Source organism: Cyclopterus lumpus, chromosome 14 (assembly GCF_009769545.1).
Source record: "Cyclopterus lumpus isolate fCycLum1 chromosome 14, fCycLum1.pri, whole genome shotgun sequence".
Taxonomy (NCBI): domain Eukaryota; kingdom Metazoa; phylum Chordata; class Actinopteri; order Perciformes; family Cyclopteridae; genus Cyclopterus; species Cyclopterus lumpus.
In genome coordinates this window covers 15,336,166-15,352,750 of record NC_046979.1, presented here as the reverse complement: position 1 = coordinate 15,352,750, position 16,585 = coordinate 15,336,166, and the positions used below count along the sequence as shown (strand labels likewise).

Sequence of the window (16,585 nt, the reverse complement as noted above, 5' to 3'; positions counted from 1 at the left end):
GCTATCAGTTGGACTAAATCTGCAAATAACAGGGTAAACAATGTTGCTCTGCAAGTAGTTGTCAAACTAGAACAGAGTGTAGTTTATTGTTGCCCCCTGGTGTCCAACAGATGTAGTAGCAGCAGCAGCAGCAAGGAAATGTCTTTCTTTCATTTCAGTTCACTCAATGACTTGAGGTGTTGTGTGATTCTGCAGGATTTGTGCTGCAGTATTCTGTGGACAACACGGAGGAATGGAGGGATGTGTTCATCAGCTCCAGTGAGCGTTCCTTCAGGCTGGACAATCTGCGCTGTGGAACCTGGTACAAGGTCAAGTTGGCTGCCAAGAACAGCGTGGGCTCAGGGCGCATCAGTGAGATCATTGAGGCTAAGACCCATGGAAGAGGTGAGGGGGAGGAAGCAAACGTGTTGTAGATATGAGTGAAGAGGAGACAAGTGGAGAGACTGTAACTATAACTCTGGCCTCAAAACAGAATAAAGTTGTCTTCACTTCTTGTTTTGGACTTTTACTGTTCTATCCTATTTAAGTTTTTCTTTAAGCAACAGAAATGTCTGCCCATCGCAGATCAGGGGCATTGAAAACATATTTAGCTGTCACATAGTTTATGCAACATAAATGTTTTATGTGGAGGCAATTAGTTTTCCTAATACTGATCAAATTCAAACATTTCTTCAAAACCTTTAAATAACTGCAACAGAAAGACACTGCTGTTGTTAGGATTATGTTAGAATTATGATGAATTAATAATGCAACAAGCTGGGATGCTGTTCTCCATCAATTATGTTACTTTGCTCATTATGACACTGAAAGTCTTAAGTTTTTAGGAAAATAGTATGAATAAAATCAGGGTGAAACGACACCTTTAATGATAGCATTGACAAGAACACTATCAATAAAACAAATACATAAAGACATACTGTATTGCTTTGTTGCCATTACCCCCATCTTTCTAACCTCCCGTTGGCCTGTGTCTGCCACTCTTTTCCACAGAACCAGTGTTCAATAAGGATCAGCCGCTGCTCACTCACATCAACTCCACTCATGCAGGACTGAACCTGCAGGGCTGGACCAGCGGCGGTTGCCCCATCACTGACATGATGCTGGACTTTCGGCCCAAAGGTACCTGGGCCTGGCAGAGCCTCAAGGCCAACTCCACCACTCAGCTCTTCCTCAGTGAGCTGCGTGAGGCCACCTGGTACGAGCTCAAAATGAAGGCATGCAACAGTGCTGGGTGTGGCAACCAGAGCTCCCAGTTTGCCACCACCGACTATGATGGCAGTAAGTGCATCCTACATCTTATCCTATTTGAGTGCCATGTGCACTGAATTTTCTGTACTACATATTTGTCTCCTTCCCTCCTCTCCACAGGTACAATTCCTCCCATTAAATCAGCTCGTGGAGAAGGGGATGATGTGAAGAAGCTGTTCTCCATCGGCTCTCCCGTCATCCTCGTTACTCTGGGTGTTGCTTTGCTCTTCATTATCCGCAAGAAACGCAAAGAGAAGAGGCTTAAACGCCTTCGAGGTGAGAGAGAGAAAGAAAGCGAGAGATCAGTATTATTGTGTGTAATCGATTAATGTAACAAAGAGTGACAAGAAACTAATTCAGATATTGTCTTCTTATAGATGCTAAGAGCCTCGCTGAGATGCTTATCAGGTAAGAGCCAGCTTTTACGGGCACAGTTTGTATGCCTACTCTGTAGAGAATGTAGTATTCCACGTAGGTCTACCTTTGGAAAACTATGTGTTATTTCCACTTGTATGTGTGCAGCAAGAACAATCGGAGTATAGACACTCCAGTGAAGGGCCCTCCTCAAGGGCCGAGGCTCCACATCGACATCCCACGTGTTCAGCTACTCATTGAGGACAAGGAAGGCATCAAACAGATAGGCATGTGGCCGCACTTAACAACAGCATACACTAATGTATCACTGCATCACACACGTTCTAGTATCTTCTATTTGATAACTAACATTTAGTTGTACATCCTCATCTTTTGCTTGCAACAGGGGAGGACAAGGCAGCGGTGCCAGTGACAGACACTGAGTTCAGCCAATCGGTGAATCCGCAGAACTTCTGTACAGGCGTGTCTCTGCACCACCAAGCCCTTATCCAGAACTCAGGGCCTTTGATTGACATGTCAGACATCCGCCCAGGCACAAGTGAGTTTTTGTTTTTTTGCAAATCGAGCTTATTGCATTACACTTCACAGCTCTCACAGAGACGGAACATGAAATAGCTAAATCCAGGTGAAAGCTTCAATCTCGTATTGAATAGTACTGGCGGCTGTAGCTCATGGGGATGAGGTGGTTGTCCCGTAACCAGAAGGTACCCGGTTCGATCCCCGCTCCCCCCCATTAGTTGCACGTCGAAGTGTCCTTGAGCAAGACACTGAACCCCCAGTTGCTCCCCGGGCGCTTTCACAGCAGCCCACTGCTCCTTAATAATCAAGGATGGGTTAAATGCAGAGGACAAATTTCATATATATGTAAAAATGTAATATGACAATAAAATACGGTTTAAGTTTAAGAATAGCATTTCAGTGAAGACAGTATGTGGTTGCCTTGACAATGAATACAAGCTGTTGTTTGAACCCTCTCAGACCCCGTGTCCAGGAAGAGTATAAAATCAGCCCACAGCTCCAGGAACAGATACTCCAGCCAGTGGACACTAAGCCGACCCAGTCAGAGCCAGTCGACGGCCTCGGCACGAACTCTGACGTCCGACTGGCGGACGATGGGCTCCCACGGCATCACCGCCACTGAGAGTGACAGCTACAGCGCCAGCCTGTCGCAGGACACAGGTGAGTCAATCCCAGCCAGCACCCCAGATACAATGACACTGCAACTCGTGTGTGCTGCTACTGCGTGGGTGTTATTACCAGTTTTACATCAAGCAGCAGATCTTTTATGAAAATAGTTTTTTATGTGAAACAAGTTTCAACATAACATTCTAATCTAATCCAACAGCATATATAGTATATTCACCATAACATGCATTCTCAAATTACTAAATCAAATGAGGAAGAAAGTCTCTTACATTTTAGTACTACCAGTAACGCTATTACAAAGTAACACGGTACTGTAAAACATAAAGGGAGTGAAACGAGTAGATAACAAAAAGATAATAATTAAGATTAATAATAGATGAAACCATATATAGTTTGCCCAATGGCCAAAATTCAGAAACCACAAACCCTGAGCTCACAACCAACAGTTTTCTCTAAAACAAAACATTTGAATCAATCAAAACAGCTCAGTAAACGTTGTGGCCACAATTATCATATTAAATGTATGTGTTTTTATGTATGTTTTTCCAGATAAGGGTCGCAACAGCATGGTGTCGACAGAGAGCGCCTCCTCCACTTATGAGGAGCTGGCGAGGGCCTACGAGCACGCCAAGCTGGAGGAGCACCTGCAGCATGCCAAGTTCACCATTACGGAGTGTTTCATCTCCGATAGCTCATCTGACCAGATGACCACGGGTACCAATGACCCGGCAGACAGCATGACCTCCCTCAGCACGCCGTCTGAACCAGGCATCTGCCGCTTCACTGCCTCACCGCCCAAACCGCAGGACTACGACCGCGGTAAAAATGTGGCTGTGCCCATTCCCCACCGCGCTAACAAAAGTAAGTACGAAAAAGGTGCATTAATACCTGCTTTTTTCTCCTAACTCAAAACAAGGAGTTTTATTTACTGTGACTTAAAATTATGGTAAATGGTCTTCCCTTGACAAAAGGGCCACAAAGAGTCACAACAACAATGCTGGACTAGAGTCCAAAGAGATTTCACCAAACAAATAATACAAAATACCAAAGATAAATATATAAATACATATAAATACAAAGTGGGGATGGACTGCACTCTGTGGGAGTTGGTGTGAGAACGCTGACACACAAAAGAAAAGACAATACACAATTATACAATGATACAATAATGTGTCAGATACAAAGGGAAATCCCACACTTTGGATGATCCAAAGTTCAATCAAAAACCAAGTGGTCATCTTGAAGTTTCCTGGCTGATATGCCAAAGCAATCCTTTAAAGGCGTGGTTTGTTCTGCAACAAGTCACGAGTTATAATGTAGTAAGAAAAATCCCGGGCCATATTTATTCATTTGCATTTGGAAATATTTAATTTCATCAATAGAAAAGACACAAATGCCTTAAATTCACAATCACCTCACTGTGTGGTCTTGTCTCGTCTCTTCTCTCGCCTCTCTCAGGTGAATTCTGCAACCTACCCCTCTACATGAAGACAGACCCATTCTTCCGCAAGCAAGGGGAGCTGCATGACCCGTGCCCAGCTGTGCCACCGCGGGAAGCCTCAATCCGCAGCCTGACCCAGCGGGCGTATCACACCCAGGGCCGCCACAAGACTCTAGACCCTGCCAAGCAGCAGGTCCTGACGCTGGGCCATTCTGGGCTGGCCAGCTTGGGCTCTGGCACCGCCACCTTGCCCCAAAGGACTCTCACCATGCCCAGCTCCAACACTGCAGCAACTGCTTCCACTTCCAGCACGAGCAGCAACCCCACCAACAGTAACAAGGTGGGGGGCTCCAGAGACTCGCTGCTCGAGAGCAGCTCCTCTGCACTGGGGAGACTGCAGAAACAGAGTGTGGGGGCCTACTCCAAGTCATACACACTGGTGTAGTCCGTCCACCTGCACAGACTTGCATTGCTATCACACTCCTCAGCCAGCCCCACTCTGGTGCTCTTCAGTCTTGGGCCAGAAAGGGCATGCAACCATCTTTCTTTCAACCCAACTAATGGTGAACTGCCCAGCGTTCTAATTTTCCTCGGGATAGGTGTTCTCCCAGACAGAGACCGAGCTAACCCTGCTTTTCATGTTCACCTGGGACTCTATAAAAGAATTACTAACTCCAACTAACAGTTCCAGCCGGCTGGCGCTCTGCTCCGCTCAGTCCTCGCGGAGTAGCACAGCAAAAAAAAAAAGGAAGTGATTCTGTGGTCATTTGGAAATATTGACTATAATTGAGGAGCTAAAGGCTCTGTGTTTATGATGATGAAGACTACGATAGCCAGTATGAAGCTGTGTGGCCATCCTGTCTTACATACACACACACACATACTGTCCTCCATAGTTTGAGTATTATTGTCAATTTGCAGGACTTCCAGTTAAGTTCCCTATTCTTACTGTATCTTTACCCTCTATGTGTCTCTTAAAGTCCCAAATAGCTATTGGCAGATTTTCTCTTAATGGTGATTCCAAAATAAATGATTCAGGTTCACTTCCAAGAAGGATGAAATGTCTATTGCATTAATATTCTCCACACATCTCTCCCCAGCTGAACAGTGTCTAACTTTTTAAACAAATCATGACAACCCAAATGAACCAGCTAATAGTTCTCACATTACAAATAGAGAATATTTGGTATTATAAAGAATTTACATATATATTTCTATGTAGGTATATTATTGACATTTAAGTGAAATTATGACAAAGTATAAAGTGTATGTACTACAAATAGTGTAGTAGTATATACAGCAATTTAATGTTAATGTCAAATTTAAGAATGAGACAATCGCTCAACCCAAATTAAAAAAAGAAAAAGAAAAGGTTGGCCTAAAGAAAGAAAAAAGTTTAGTATATATACGGGATGTTCTGTATGTAGACCGCTGAGATTGGAAAAGCAAGATATACTTAGTTTTAGTTTCAGTCCCTGAAAAGGCAGGCTGGCTGGGTGACAAATAAATAAAAATAAAACCTCACGGGTTTCAACGCCTACTTTGCTGTATACGTGTGTTTGGCGGAAACAATCATGGCAGAAAGCCTTCCGTCATAATATTTAAGTTTATGAGAATATAGGCTCTTTGACTCTATTGAGCATGAGTGATTGAGGAAAACAATTTGAAGAAAGTGTCACAGAGGTTCCACAAATGAGTTTTATGTTGGGAGAGTGGCTGCCGACGCGAGCCATGATACATGATACATGATTAAGGCTTCAGTAACACATCCTACCAACTTCCCAGCCTGCCTTGCTGTCACCCAGCCGAGCTTCGCTCTTTAAAGAAACGTATAAATAGCTGAAAGAATCCCAGTCATGATGTGAATGAAGTAAAATAATATAATGTTGAGCGATGTTATATGTCAGGGAGTTCAGTTTTGAAAATGATATAATGTTCACTCAATTGATATCTTTGTTGTTGCCCTGTCTGAATTACTGTATATGCCCTGCTTTCTTTCTCTCCATTCCCCTCCAGTTTGCTCTGATGTACATTCACACAAGAACCTTTTGGGATGTCTCCATGATAGCGTTTTGTGTTTTATATTTATTTATCCATGTACTTTATTTGTTTGTTTGTTTAGGGGAGGGGATTTCTGTTGGTCCGTTGATTTTGATTCATAATATTAATTATAATTTGTTTGGGGTTTTGTCAAAATTCTGGTAGTGAGGTGTGTGGGCTGTGGCTAAAACCAGTTGAGCCAAGTGAAATCAGGGACTCGCAGCTCTTTTGTTCACACAAACTACTGTTGTGTATAAACTGGACTGGAGTCGGCGTGTCGACCTGAATCATTCTGGCTCCGGTCCTTTTCCCCCGTTCAGATAAATTAAAGTAAAGATTCTCCACCTGAAACATGCTAGGTCCATCATCTCTACCTTTGTCAGTGTTGTTTATAGATTAAGTCTTGTACATAAAAACACAGTTTTGTATGAAGAGCTATTTTCGTCAGAATAAATCAGGGGACACATCAGGGTTGAATGCCCCAATTTCAAAATTGAAATAGTATCAAAAATAAAATATTTTACTTCTGAAATGGGCAAAAAACATTTTTTTTCTTTCCCTTTATGTTTTTGATACTAATTTGTTGAATTTTTATTCTTTTTTTTAAAGGTTTTTGCTGTTGTCATTTGTCCTATTTACTTTTTTTATTATCATTATTTTGTATTTTGTTCATCCTCAAAAAATCATTGCATGCTTGCTAAAAGGGAAAAACTGAAGGAAAAAATGTATGAAAAACAAAACAAACAAAAAAAAAAAAAACAAAAAAAAAATGTTGAGGGTATCCCAAACATTTGTTTGAGTTGCTTGTTATAGCAATTGCTTGTGTTCAAAAGTACATTTTCTATGAAAAGAAAAGAAAAACTAAAAAGATCATTCTAACACCTTGTGCAATAAAGCTATCTTTCATATGTCACGGCCTCTGTCATTCTCAACAGGTTTGTTTGCATATCATCTGAAATTATTTGGACTGCTGAAGCAGTTCTCAAGCGAGGAGACGGACAAACCATTATGACAATTATCTCTCTCATACGCTAGTGTGTAAACGTGTCCATGATACTGACTTAAAGTGTTTGTGACTATGTTGTTAAGGAGGCCAACACATTGTATTCATAGAGAACTTCAGAGAAACATAAGAACCACATAGAATAAGTCATAAATTGAACACTATTGCCATTAACAATACTGATAACAGAGGAAAGCAAATAGGTCAGAAACACCCTTTGTTTTATGTGATATCAATGAAAAGGCTAATTAATAAGCTACAGTTCTACTCAAATCAAGAGATACACGTCATTCAGTCAGAGGTGTTGCATAATGTTGGGAAACATCCCACATATCCATCTTCTCAGCTGCCATCTTTCTCATAAACGACATAGTTTGCAAGCTCAGGCTGGAGAGTTCCTTTAATTCAGTTTTAGATATTAAACATGAGAAGAAGAAAAACACCATTAACATAACACTGTACTGAATTCAAATCAGTACAGAAAATAATGCCACAATCCCATTCCTCTGAATGACAAGAGATTAGTCAGATGACTTCATGGTGTTTGAACATACGTGTGTCATCAACATACATCAACATCCTATCAGTAGTCAAAGATGCACCTGCTTTAGATCTGTGGCACCAACATGCAACTGAACATGAAGCGGTCACCAGGCATTGAAGGTAAAGGTTGGAAACACATAACTCAGAGTTATGTCACTTTTTAATCACACAAATCCACAGTGAGGAATGAGACGTGAACATCAGCTGTGCAGCCACAAGATGGCATCATAACATTATCACGTCTCACCCCTCCACACAGGTCAACAGATACTGTGTTCCCTCAAAAGAGTGCAGTCAATCATGACTAATATGCTGTGAATAATTGATGTTTTACAGAGTCACCTGACATCAATCAGGAGAATAGTTCAAACCATGCTCCATTATTCCAGTGAGAAATGTGGATAATAATAGTAGCCCGTCTAATATTTTGTCAGACAGCAGGGTGTAGCCTTGTTCCCAAAAATCATCGGATTTCCACATAATTCTCAACATTTGAACCATCAAAATGATATGCTTGATATTCTTGAGTCACATGGCTCCATTGCAGTGACCATATTAATCTAACTGCTATTGTGTGGAATCGGAAAAAAATTAAAATTTGACAATGAACTTCCAATTTCATTTCAAATTGGAGGGATTGCTGTAATGAATGGACGTACCGCTCCGATTGTAGAAGGCTCAGTAAGACACAAACACCACGAGAAAGCAGAGGACAATTTTACAATTTAATTTATTAACTATTATACAGTTCACATAAGGCCTTCATCTTCAAACACTATTCTCAGTCAGATAAATTCCATAGTTTGCTTCTGGTGCACAGTACATAAACCTTCACGTTTCAGCTATTTCACTTTAGTATTTGTTTTGTTCACGTACTAATTTCATGTTTTAAAACAGGGAGAGGCGTTCATCCTTCTCCCTTGGTGTTTTTTTTTTTTTTTTAATTCGTTATTAATCATGCACTAAACTTAAGTGGCCTTGAACCTTTCACAAAAATTGTAAAAATGGACTTTCAATCATTGAAATACACACTAGAAATGTTTTCTACCATTGACTAACGGGTGGTGTTCCCCAACATACAAATAAACAACCATTATAGAGTAGGATGCACTCACGTTTTCCTCATTGAACGGTAGATTTGCCACGCTTGTGCCAGAAATTAAGTGACGTGGTAAGATTATATACTCCCGGAATTGCGTTATAGTGGGACAGTTGCTCGGCTGGTTCTGTGCCGGTCTTTATGTTACAGCTCGCAGCTATGAGCAGTTTGAGAAAGCCCTAAGTTTACACGGACGAACACGTAAAATGACCGGTGATAATCCCAAATCCTACGACAGCCAAAAGATCTAACTCGTACGGTTATCGTCGTTAACCAAGAACCAGAACAGACCTACAACCTCTACTGGTCCATTTGGACTCGTCCCCATTGAAAAGACAGTTATAATACATTTCATGGGTGAAGTCATCAGGTCTTCATCAACAGTGCTCCCACTGAACATCTGCTGATTGTTGCCCCTGAAAAGAGGACCAGCACACAACTAGACGCTAGAGCAGGTAAACGGCCAACGGTGCTTCCTGAATGTGTCCCATCCACAAATATCTCACTTCTACTGGTCATGGTATAGCAGGACAAGCAGTAACAGTGCGTTGAACTAAAACTAAACCTTCAGAGTTAAAGGTCCTTAATATTAGATGACGACAAAGAGCCCGGGTTGATAGACAGCCACGGCAACACATCCAGCGACCGGTCATGGCCCAAGCGTTTGGTTTCAATAGACAGCAGATGGCGATGCAGAGTTGTGTTATGGTACGATTACGTTACACATTCAAAGATTTCTCCTTCACTCGACTGATGGCAGACAAAGTTTTCTCTGATATTATATTGGTCTAATTAAACCAAACTTCCCTAAACATCCATTCTGCTCAACCAACAGCTAGAAAGAGGACAAACTAGTGTTCACATGGCTGGATGATTGAGGGCGTATGGGAAGATTCAGACTCCCCATCAACCTAAAAATGGTACCTCTGGATCAACTTAAAGAACGCAAGTTTTTACAAAAGGATCTTTTTGTCCCTCTCACAAGCCTGCACTGATGCCACATTCAGCCACTGAACAAACAATATGGACAATTAATCAATGTGGCAATTCTTCAAATTTAACACTACACTATCAAAAAGTGCTTCAGATAAGTTTGTGGATACAAAAACAAGTTTGATGTAAACAAAGTTTGATCTGCCAGAGCTCTGTAAAGGCAATGGGTATGGCTGTTTGAGCTGTGAAAGTAAAAACACACAAGAAAACAGTATGTCAACAAAAGAAAAACCCTTTTGAGGGAAAAGCAACAGTGATCATTAAAGTGCATCCCTGGATGTGTAATCCCCCCCCCACCCACCCCACCCCCATAGTGACCGCTCAAGTAGAGCCGATGAGAGCCCCAAAGGTAGACAGAGGAACCTCTGCTATATGGAGCACACTGCTGCCCAAAGGACCTACAGAGCAACAGTCTCAAAATCCAGTGGCAGTACTTTCATGAGAAAAAAAAGAAGGAAAAAAAACAGTTTTACACATATTAAAAAAAAAACGGTGGCGACAAATCAGTTCTTCAAGCTTGGCATAGAGGTTTCTATTTCTTTGTAGTGTAGGATACGTGGTGGCTGTTGACACAAGAGATGCTTGCTGTGACAGCAACCTCTGTCCTCCTCTTCTGGCCTGAAACCCTTAAATTCCAGGAGATGAGGGGCTCAGAGGGCAGAGGAAGAGTCACTGATAATGGGAGGCTGCGCTGATACATATACATGTGGATAAAGATGGCAGGTTAGGGAAGTCTCTCATACACTTCCCATCTCATAACCTGGGTCAATGATCAAAGACATAATGTGCAAGTGCACAGGTTTATGTGTGTGTGTGTTAAGGTCCAGCATCAGCATGGGCACACGTGGCGTCACCGTCTCTCTCACAGCGTCTCTTGTTCGGCAGGGGAATGGTGGGAGTGGGAGTGGGGGTGCTGGTGGAGGGGAGGGAGCAGAGACTGAAGGGGAGACTGGGGGGTGGTGGGCGGGGACTGCTGCAGGGGGCTGAAGTGCGAGGTGGTGTGGGGGGGGGAGGAGCGGTAACAAGAGTAGGCAGAGCTCCCGCTGAGGGTGGTGGTGGGCGAGGCAGGGAGGCCCGCTAGGCCGGTGGGAGAGTCGAGGAGGGGCTGGTTGTAAAAGAAAAATGCACACTGGTGGATGAAGCTCTCGATGATTGTCTGGTAGGTGCGCGTGGCAGTCAGGGCATCCATCGTGGTGAAGTCTGGCCTCATGAGGGTGGGCCAGAAGCAGATGGACAGGTTTTCACTAGTCATCAAGTTCAACCTGTTCAGCTGGCTCACCCTGGGACACACACACACACACACGCACACAAATGATCAACTCTCATCGTACGGTGCAGGAAAAAAACAAACTGATGGGTGTCTACCACAGAGGAGCAACTAATTCACAAAATGATTGAAACAGTGGACAGGGAACTTACTTGTGTAAGTGGCTCACTACAAATTTGAAGACCTCATAATTCTCCCTGGGGAACCTCCTTAGGACGTCCTTCATGGTATATAGCCTCTGTTCTCGGTCATTAATTTCTGCACATAAAGAGAGAGGTTACTATCAAAATATAGACCTCACCACCGCACACAGTAATTTGAAACTAAAATGTCTTTGTACACAACCATGTCAACACTAAAGCAGAGCAAAACAGGTCAGCCAAAACCATCCCGTCTTTTTATGTGCTTGTGAAGACCCTCCCAGCCCAGCAGTGTTTGCTTACTGAAAGCATCCAATAGGTCCACCTGCAGAACACAAGGCACCAGGGGCTCAGGCAGCTCAGAGAAGAAGCTTTTAAGGGCTCCAGCCACAGTGTTCATGGAGAAGTCTTTCTCTACCAGGTCTAATCCGTGGTCTACACAAGGAGAATGAGAGAGTTAGAGGGATCAGAGAAAATAAGCCCATTATACTAGACGCTGTCATCAGGACTGAACAATCACTCGCATGTCACTTTCCATTGGCAACTCTCTGTTTATATTTTGAGTCGCCAGCCACATAATTACACGTCAAACAGCTGGTTCAAACAAGTCTGATGATCAGCTCACCCTGTTCAAACTGCCTCTGCATGCTTTCCATCTCCGACTTGTTGCCGCTTACGCGGTACAACCCCTCTGTATTCAGGCCTGAGGAAAACAAAAAGCGCAGCAGAAAAAAAAAGGGGGAGGTGTGTGTGTGTGTGTGTGTGTGTGTGTGTGTGTAGGTGTGTGTGTGGGGGGGGGGGCACAGTGGGGAACAAGCAAAGCAGAAACACTTAATTAGCCTCATTGCAAACAGACATGACAGTACAGATGCTGGCACTTTCTGGGCGAGTATTTCACTGAATGAACTCTAGTATTAGTTTCACATCACAATGTCCTCATGAACAGGTGCACTGGGTTCTACAATAAGTATTCATTTTAGGGGACTAATCAATAACATTGATTATAAAAAGGTATTTTACCTGCAGTGAAGAATACAAACTGAGAAATGACCATGGTCAGTGTTTCAGATGCAGAACAGCACAACGTGGGTGAAAGATGAAACAACGCACCTGTGGTCTCAATGAAGCGGACACACTTGTCGATGAAAAGCGGGATGGGCCTGTCTGGGGATACCACATTCACCAGGGGGACCCCAAAGTAACTGCTCTCCGGGGGCTTTTGAATGGCTGGACGGGGCTTTGGTCTTGATTTCTGTGGAGAAATAAAGACAGAGGAACATGAGTGTAATGTTCTCCATCCAGCAGCAAATCCCCAACTCCCCATTAAACATACTCACTCAACAGTGAGCGAGGGTCAATTACCCATCGGTTTATTTTTCATAAAGGATCAAAACAAGTAATGCAAAGTCTCTGTATTATAAACATGTAAATATAAATCTTTTTGGATTAAAACAGAAAAGGATGATGGAATACACACCTTGGCTGTTCGTCGCAGGCTCTTCAGAATGTTCCTCTTTTTTGGGTCCTCACTCTCCTCATTGACAAGACTTTCGCCTTTCAGGGTCCCAAGGTCATCCTCCTTGGACTTTGGAAGCACTCCCATCTCATCATCGCTGCCTATGAAGCTTGAGCGGAAGCTGCTGAACTTGCCGAGCCGCTTGGAGCGGTCGCGGTAAAGACGAGGCTTCACCCCCGCCGCTGAGAACTTCCTCCTTCGCTCCAGAGAGCTGCTGTCTGCTTCGCTGTCCGAGCCATTTCCGTTGGAGTGCATCCTGTTGGAGTTGCGGATGGTGATGATTTTGCCTTGTGTGCTGTCGTGTGGCACCGAGTAGATGATCTCCTCATTGCTCGGGCGAGGTTTTGACACCGCGTCTATGGGTTCGGCGTAGTCTGAGGGATCGTAGCCCACATCCCCACCGGGAACCCAGGTAACAGCAGAGGGCAGGGAGCGGCGATGACCCAGGGTATCGATATATGGGTTACGGCTCACCTTCCGGAAGTCAAAAGTGACACCCGGTTTCACTCTCACTTGGGGGGGCACTTTGTTGTTGAGCTTGTTCTCAAAGTCTCTGATCTCGGAGATGACAGAGATGTCACTGGAATCTAAGTCGGGCAGGTTGAAGCCCCCACTGTGAGAAGTGAGTGTGCCATCATAGTACGGTGGCGATGGCTCTACATCATCCTCTGAATCCAGCAACATGGTGACAGGACTGGGAGAACTGCAGCGTGGGGAGTACACGTTTTCACTGGTGCACGCTTCGGCAACATTATCATACATGTGTGTGGCCTCCACAATGTTGCGTTTCTCAATCACCTCCATCAGAAAGGAATGGAACATTTCTATCCTGTGCAGGCCTCCCACCACCCCTCCGGACCCACAAACCACACTATTGAAACGACCCTCAATCTCACGGGCCAGCTCCTCCCCTTGGATCAGCTGTTCACAGGCATAGTCGCTGTCAGTCAGCTCTGCCTGGCTATCTCCCGCTGCCAACAGCTGAACTGGGATGATGTCCTGAACCTCACACAAGAATGCACACAGGGTCTCCAGGGAGGCTTTTCGGGAGACCGAGTACACGGCAATGTAGCCGTGCACCAACCTGCTCTTCCGCAAAGTGAAGGAGGCGTGGTATGAGAGCAGAGAGAGCTCTATAGCCAGCTTGTGTCCTCCAACCGTCTGCTCCAGTAATACAGAAGTGCCACTATTAGACATGGGCCTGCAGTGCTGACGCATTAAGAAAGGGGACAGGAGCTGCTCAATGTCGTAGGAATCCCCACACATTAAGCACATGACAATACGTAGGTCAGCCTCTGGGGCCGGCTGATGAGGAGAGTCTCGGAGACCTGGAGGGTCAGGGAGGAGGGGAGGCGAGCTGCTACTAAAAGATATGCTCCTCCGAATATCCAGAAGGCTCCTCAGCACCTGGTTGATTTGAGTCTCATTGACATTATGGCCATAGCCCACACCAGGGGAGGCAGGGTCTAAAAAGCTACACTGCAGCCTCCTTGCAACCTGCTGTCCCTGCGTTATCAGATTTAAGGCAGTTTCTCCACCTATATCCACATATGTTCCTACACCTCTTTTAGTGACTAAAAGCAGGGATGTTGGTAGCTGTGCTAGCTGGCTATCCCTTCGACCTAGAGTTGATTCCCTAAGTCGCTCAAGACTTTCAATCACATAGGAGAGGGACTCTTTTGAGTTATACAGACACAGACATCCGTGAGGGGTAAAAGTGGGGGTGTGGAAAGAATTCCCTGGAAGACGCACATTTCCCTCGATAGGCCGCAGCGTCAACTCATACATCTTCCCGTCCAACACATACCAGTCGTCATTTGTGCAGAGAGCCCTAATCTCATTGGAAAATTCTCTTGCCAGTCCATCCTTCCCTAGTATGACAAGGTTAATTCTGTCAGCCTTGGTGTCCCCAAAATGAGCTTTCACATCAAAAAAGGGGTAACACGTGGGGAAACGTGAAAGTAAAATTTGTTCAATCTTAGAGTCTCCACAGTTCGGACTGTTCGGGCAGGTCTCCTTGGTAGGGTGATAGACGAAGTGAATATGCTTCAATACCAGAGCATCTCTTTCAGCTGGAAGCTTTTGTAGAGCCTTGAACCGCTGTTCTTCCCCCAAAACCTCCTGAATGGCCCCCATCTTCTCCTTGCTTGGCTTGGCATCCACCTCAAGCTCATAAAAAAGCTCAGAGTACTCCAGTAAGAGCTCCTGAAAGTCTTCTTTTGAGCGGTCAATGATCTCCTTCTGATGACGGTTGTACAGGTCCAAGTACTCTGGCTCTTCAAGCCACTGGTAGAACTCTTCATTCATGATAAAGCTGCGGGCCTCCTCCCAGGGTCTACCGGGTGTGACAAAGGGAGAGGAAGCCAACTTGTGTTTAAACTCCAGCCTCATCTCTGCCCGTCTGCACTCATTACGCAGATGTGCCAGGTGGACATTAAATATGTCCTCCGCTTCGGCCGTCTCCAGCAGGTCTGAAGGGATTCGCTCATCTTCCATGTTATCAATGTGAGATGTATCCTCCCATGGCGAGTCCTCCAGAACAACAAACCAGTGGGCAAAGTGCTGCTTGGACTCAAGGACCTTCTGTACCCCAGACCAGCTCAGCTGATCTATCTCATCCAGGTCAGGCACCAAAGAACTAAGTGCTAAAGGCAGAGTGCTTAGGTATATTCTGCGACGCCTCTCAATGTGCTCCTGCTTCAGACGGTAGACATGCTGTTGAAAAAGCTTCTTGCATTTAGCCGTTCCCTCCAAGAAGACATATTCTTTGTACTCTGGGGAGGTGTTCATGCGTCGACTGGTGTTTAACCAGGTTTCATTATGATTCTTTACTATGCGGTTGATTAGCCATTCATAGCGATCCTTGGCAGAAGCTATCTGCTGACTCTGGAGCTTTAGGGCTTCAAAGTAAGGAATGATCTTGGGCTTGCCCCTGCTCTTATCCATAAGTTGAACCAGAGTGAGGAAGGCCAGGTCCACATTTATATTTGAGCGTGCAGACGTCTCCACTACTGGTAGACTCTTTTTTGTAATGGCGAAGGTATGTGCATCTTTGATGTAGCGTTCAACTCCTTCATCACATTTGGTGAGGACCAGCACAATGGGCTTCTTAGTCTTGCTGAGCTGACCATACAGGTTTGTTACAAATTTCAGCTGGTCATCGAAGTTGCGGTTCATGCCCCGGCTGACATCAACACAAAGCAGGAAGCCATCAACCTGCAGCTTGCCCTCAGGCATTTGTTTTTGCTCAAAGTCTTGCTCCAAGCCCAGCTGATCGGTACAGAAGTACATGAGCTTCTCTGCTGAAGCCAGCTTGGTTGCCGCGGCCCGTTTGATATAGGGCTGCATAGCGGTGCTACGGTGTGGCTGAAATGTCTGGTCATCAATGAACTCCGTTTGCTCCACAACATGCATCCTGCACTCAGGCCCCTCCTCCAGAAGCCGGGACACCTCCCCCCAAAACAGAAAGTGATCATTATTAACCACTCGACCCCCAAAGTCACTGGTGCTCAACACTGATGTGTGGTCCAGGTAGAAGTCATCCGCACTAGGCCGCACATACCGATTAGAAAAGCAGGACTTGCCAACCCCACATTGGCCCTTCTCTTTCTCCGTTCCTGACAAACCCACGACAATGAGGTTGTAAATGGGCGGCCGGGCATCTTGCTTTTTCGCCATCATGGCCTGCTAACGCTCATCCTGCCATAAACAGGCACTGTATAAAGGAGTTCTCTTGAATGTTGTTCCATAAAGTTGACGATCCACCGGGGAGAT

The 16,585-nt window shown here is 44.7% G+C and overlaps 2 protein-coding genes across 3 annotated transcripts in view; one reads left to right on the top strand and one right to left on the bottom strand.

The window, feature by feature from the left end:
• LOC117742670 (Down syndrome cell adhesion molecule-like protein 1 homolog) overlaps positions 1-4,655 on the top strand; it is a 49,572-nt gene extending 44,917 nt beyond the window's left edge. For both annotated transcript variants that reach the window (XM_034550237.1, XM_034550238.1), the window contains exons 25-33: positions 196-384; positions 991-1,278; positions 1,369-1,524; positions 1,626-1,656; positions 1,771-1,889; positions 2,009-2,161; positions 2,602-2,802; positions 3,319-3,630; positions 4,228-4,655. In XM_034550237.1, coding sequence (XP_034406128.1) covers positions 196-384; positions 991-1,278; positions 1,369-1,524; positions 1,626-1,656; positions 1,771-1,889; positions 2,009-2,161; positions 2,602-2,802; positions 3,319-3,630; positions 4,228-4,655 — 1,877 coding nt within the window. The remainder of the gene's footprint in view (positions 1-195; positions 385-990; positions 1,279-1,368; positions 1,525-1,625; positions 1,657-1,770; positions 1,890-2,008; positions 2,162-2,601; positions 2,803-3,318; positions 3,631-4,227) is intronic.
• A 4,067-nt stretch (positions 4,656-8,722) lies between these two features.
• arhgap35b (Rho GTPase activating protein 35b) overlaps positions 8,723-16,585 on the bottom strand; it is an 11,806-nt gene continuing 3,943 nt past the window's right edge. Inside the window, exons 2-7 of the mRNA XM_034550974.1 lie at positions 12,773-16,585; positions 12,406-12,547; positions 11,921-11,998; positions 11,599-11,730; positions 11,308-11,413; positions 8,723-11,168 (exon numbers count right to left, since the gene is read on the bottom strand). The exon at positions 12,773-16,585 is cut by the window's right edge and continues 90 nt beyond it. Coding sequence (XP_034406865.1) covers positions 10,751-11,168; positions 11,308-11,413; positions 11,599-11,730; positions 11,921-11,998; positions 12,406-12,547; positions 12,773-16,492 — 4,596 coding nt within the window. The 5' untranslated portion in view covers positions 16,493-16,585 and the 3' untranslated portion in view covers positions 8,723-10,750. The remainder of the gene's footprint in view (positions 11,169-11,307; positions 11,414-11,598; positions 11,731-11,920; positions 11,999-12,405; positions 12,548-12,772) is intronic.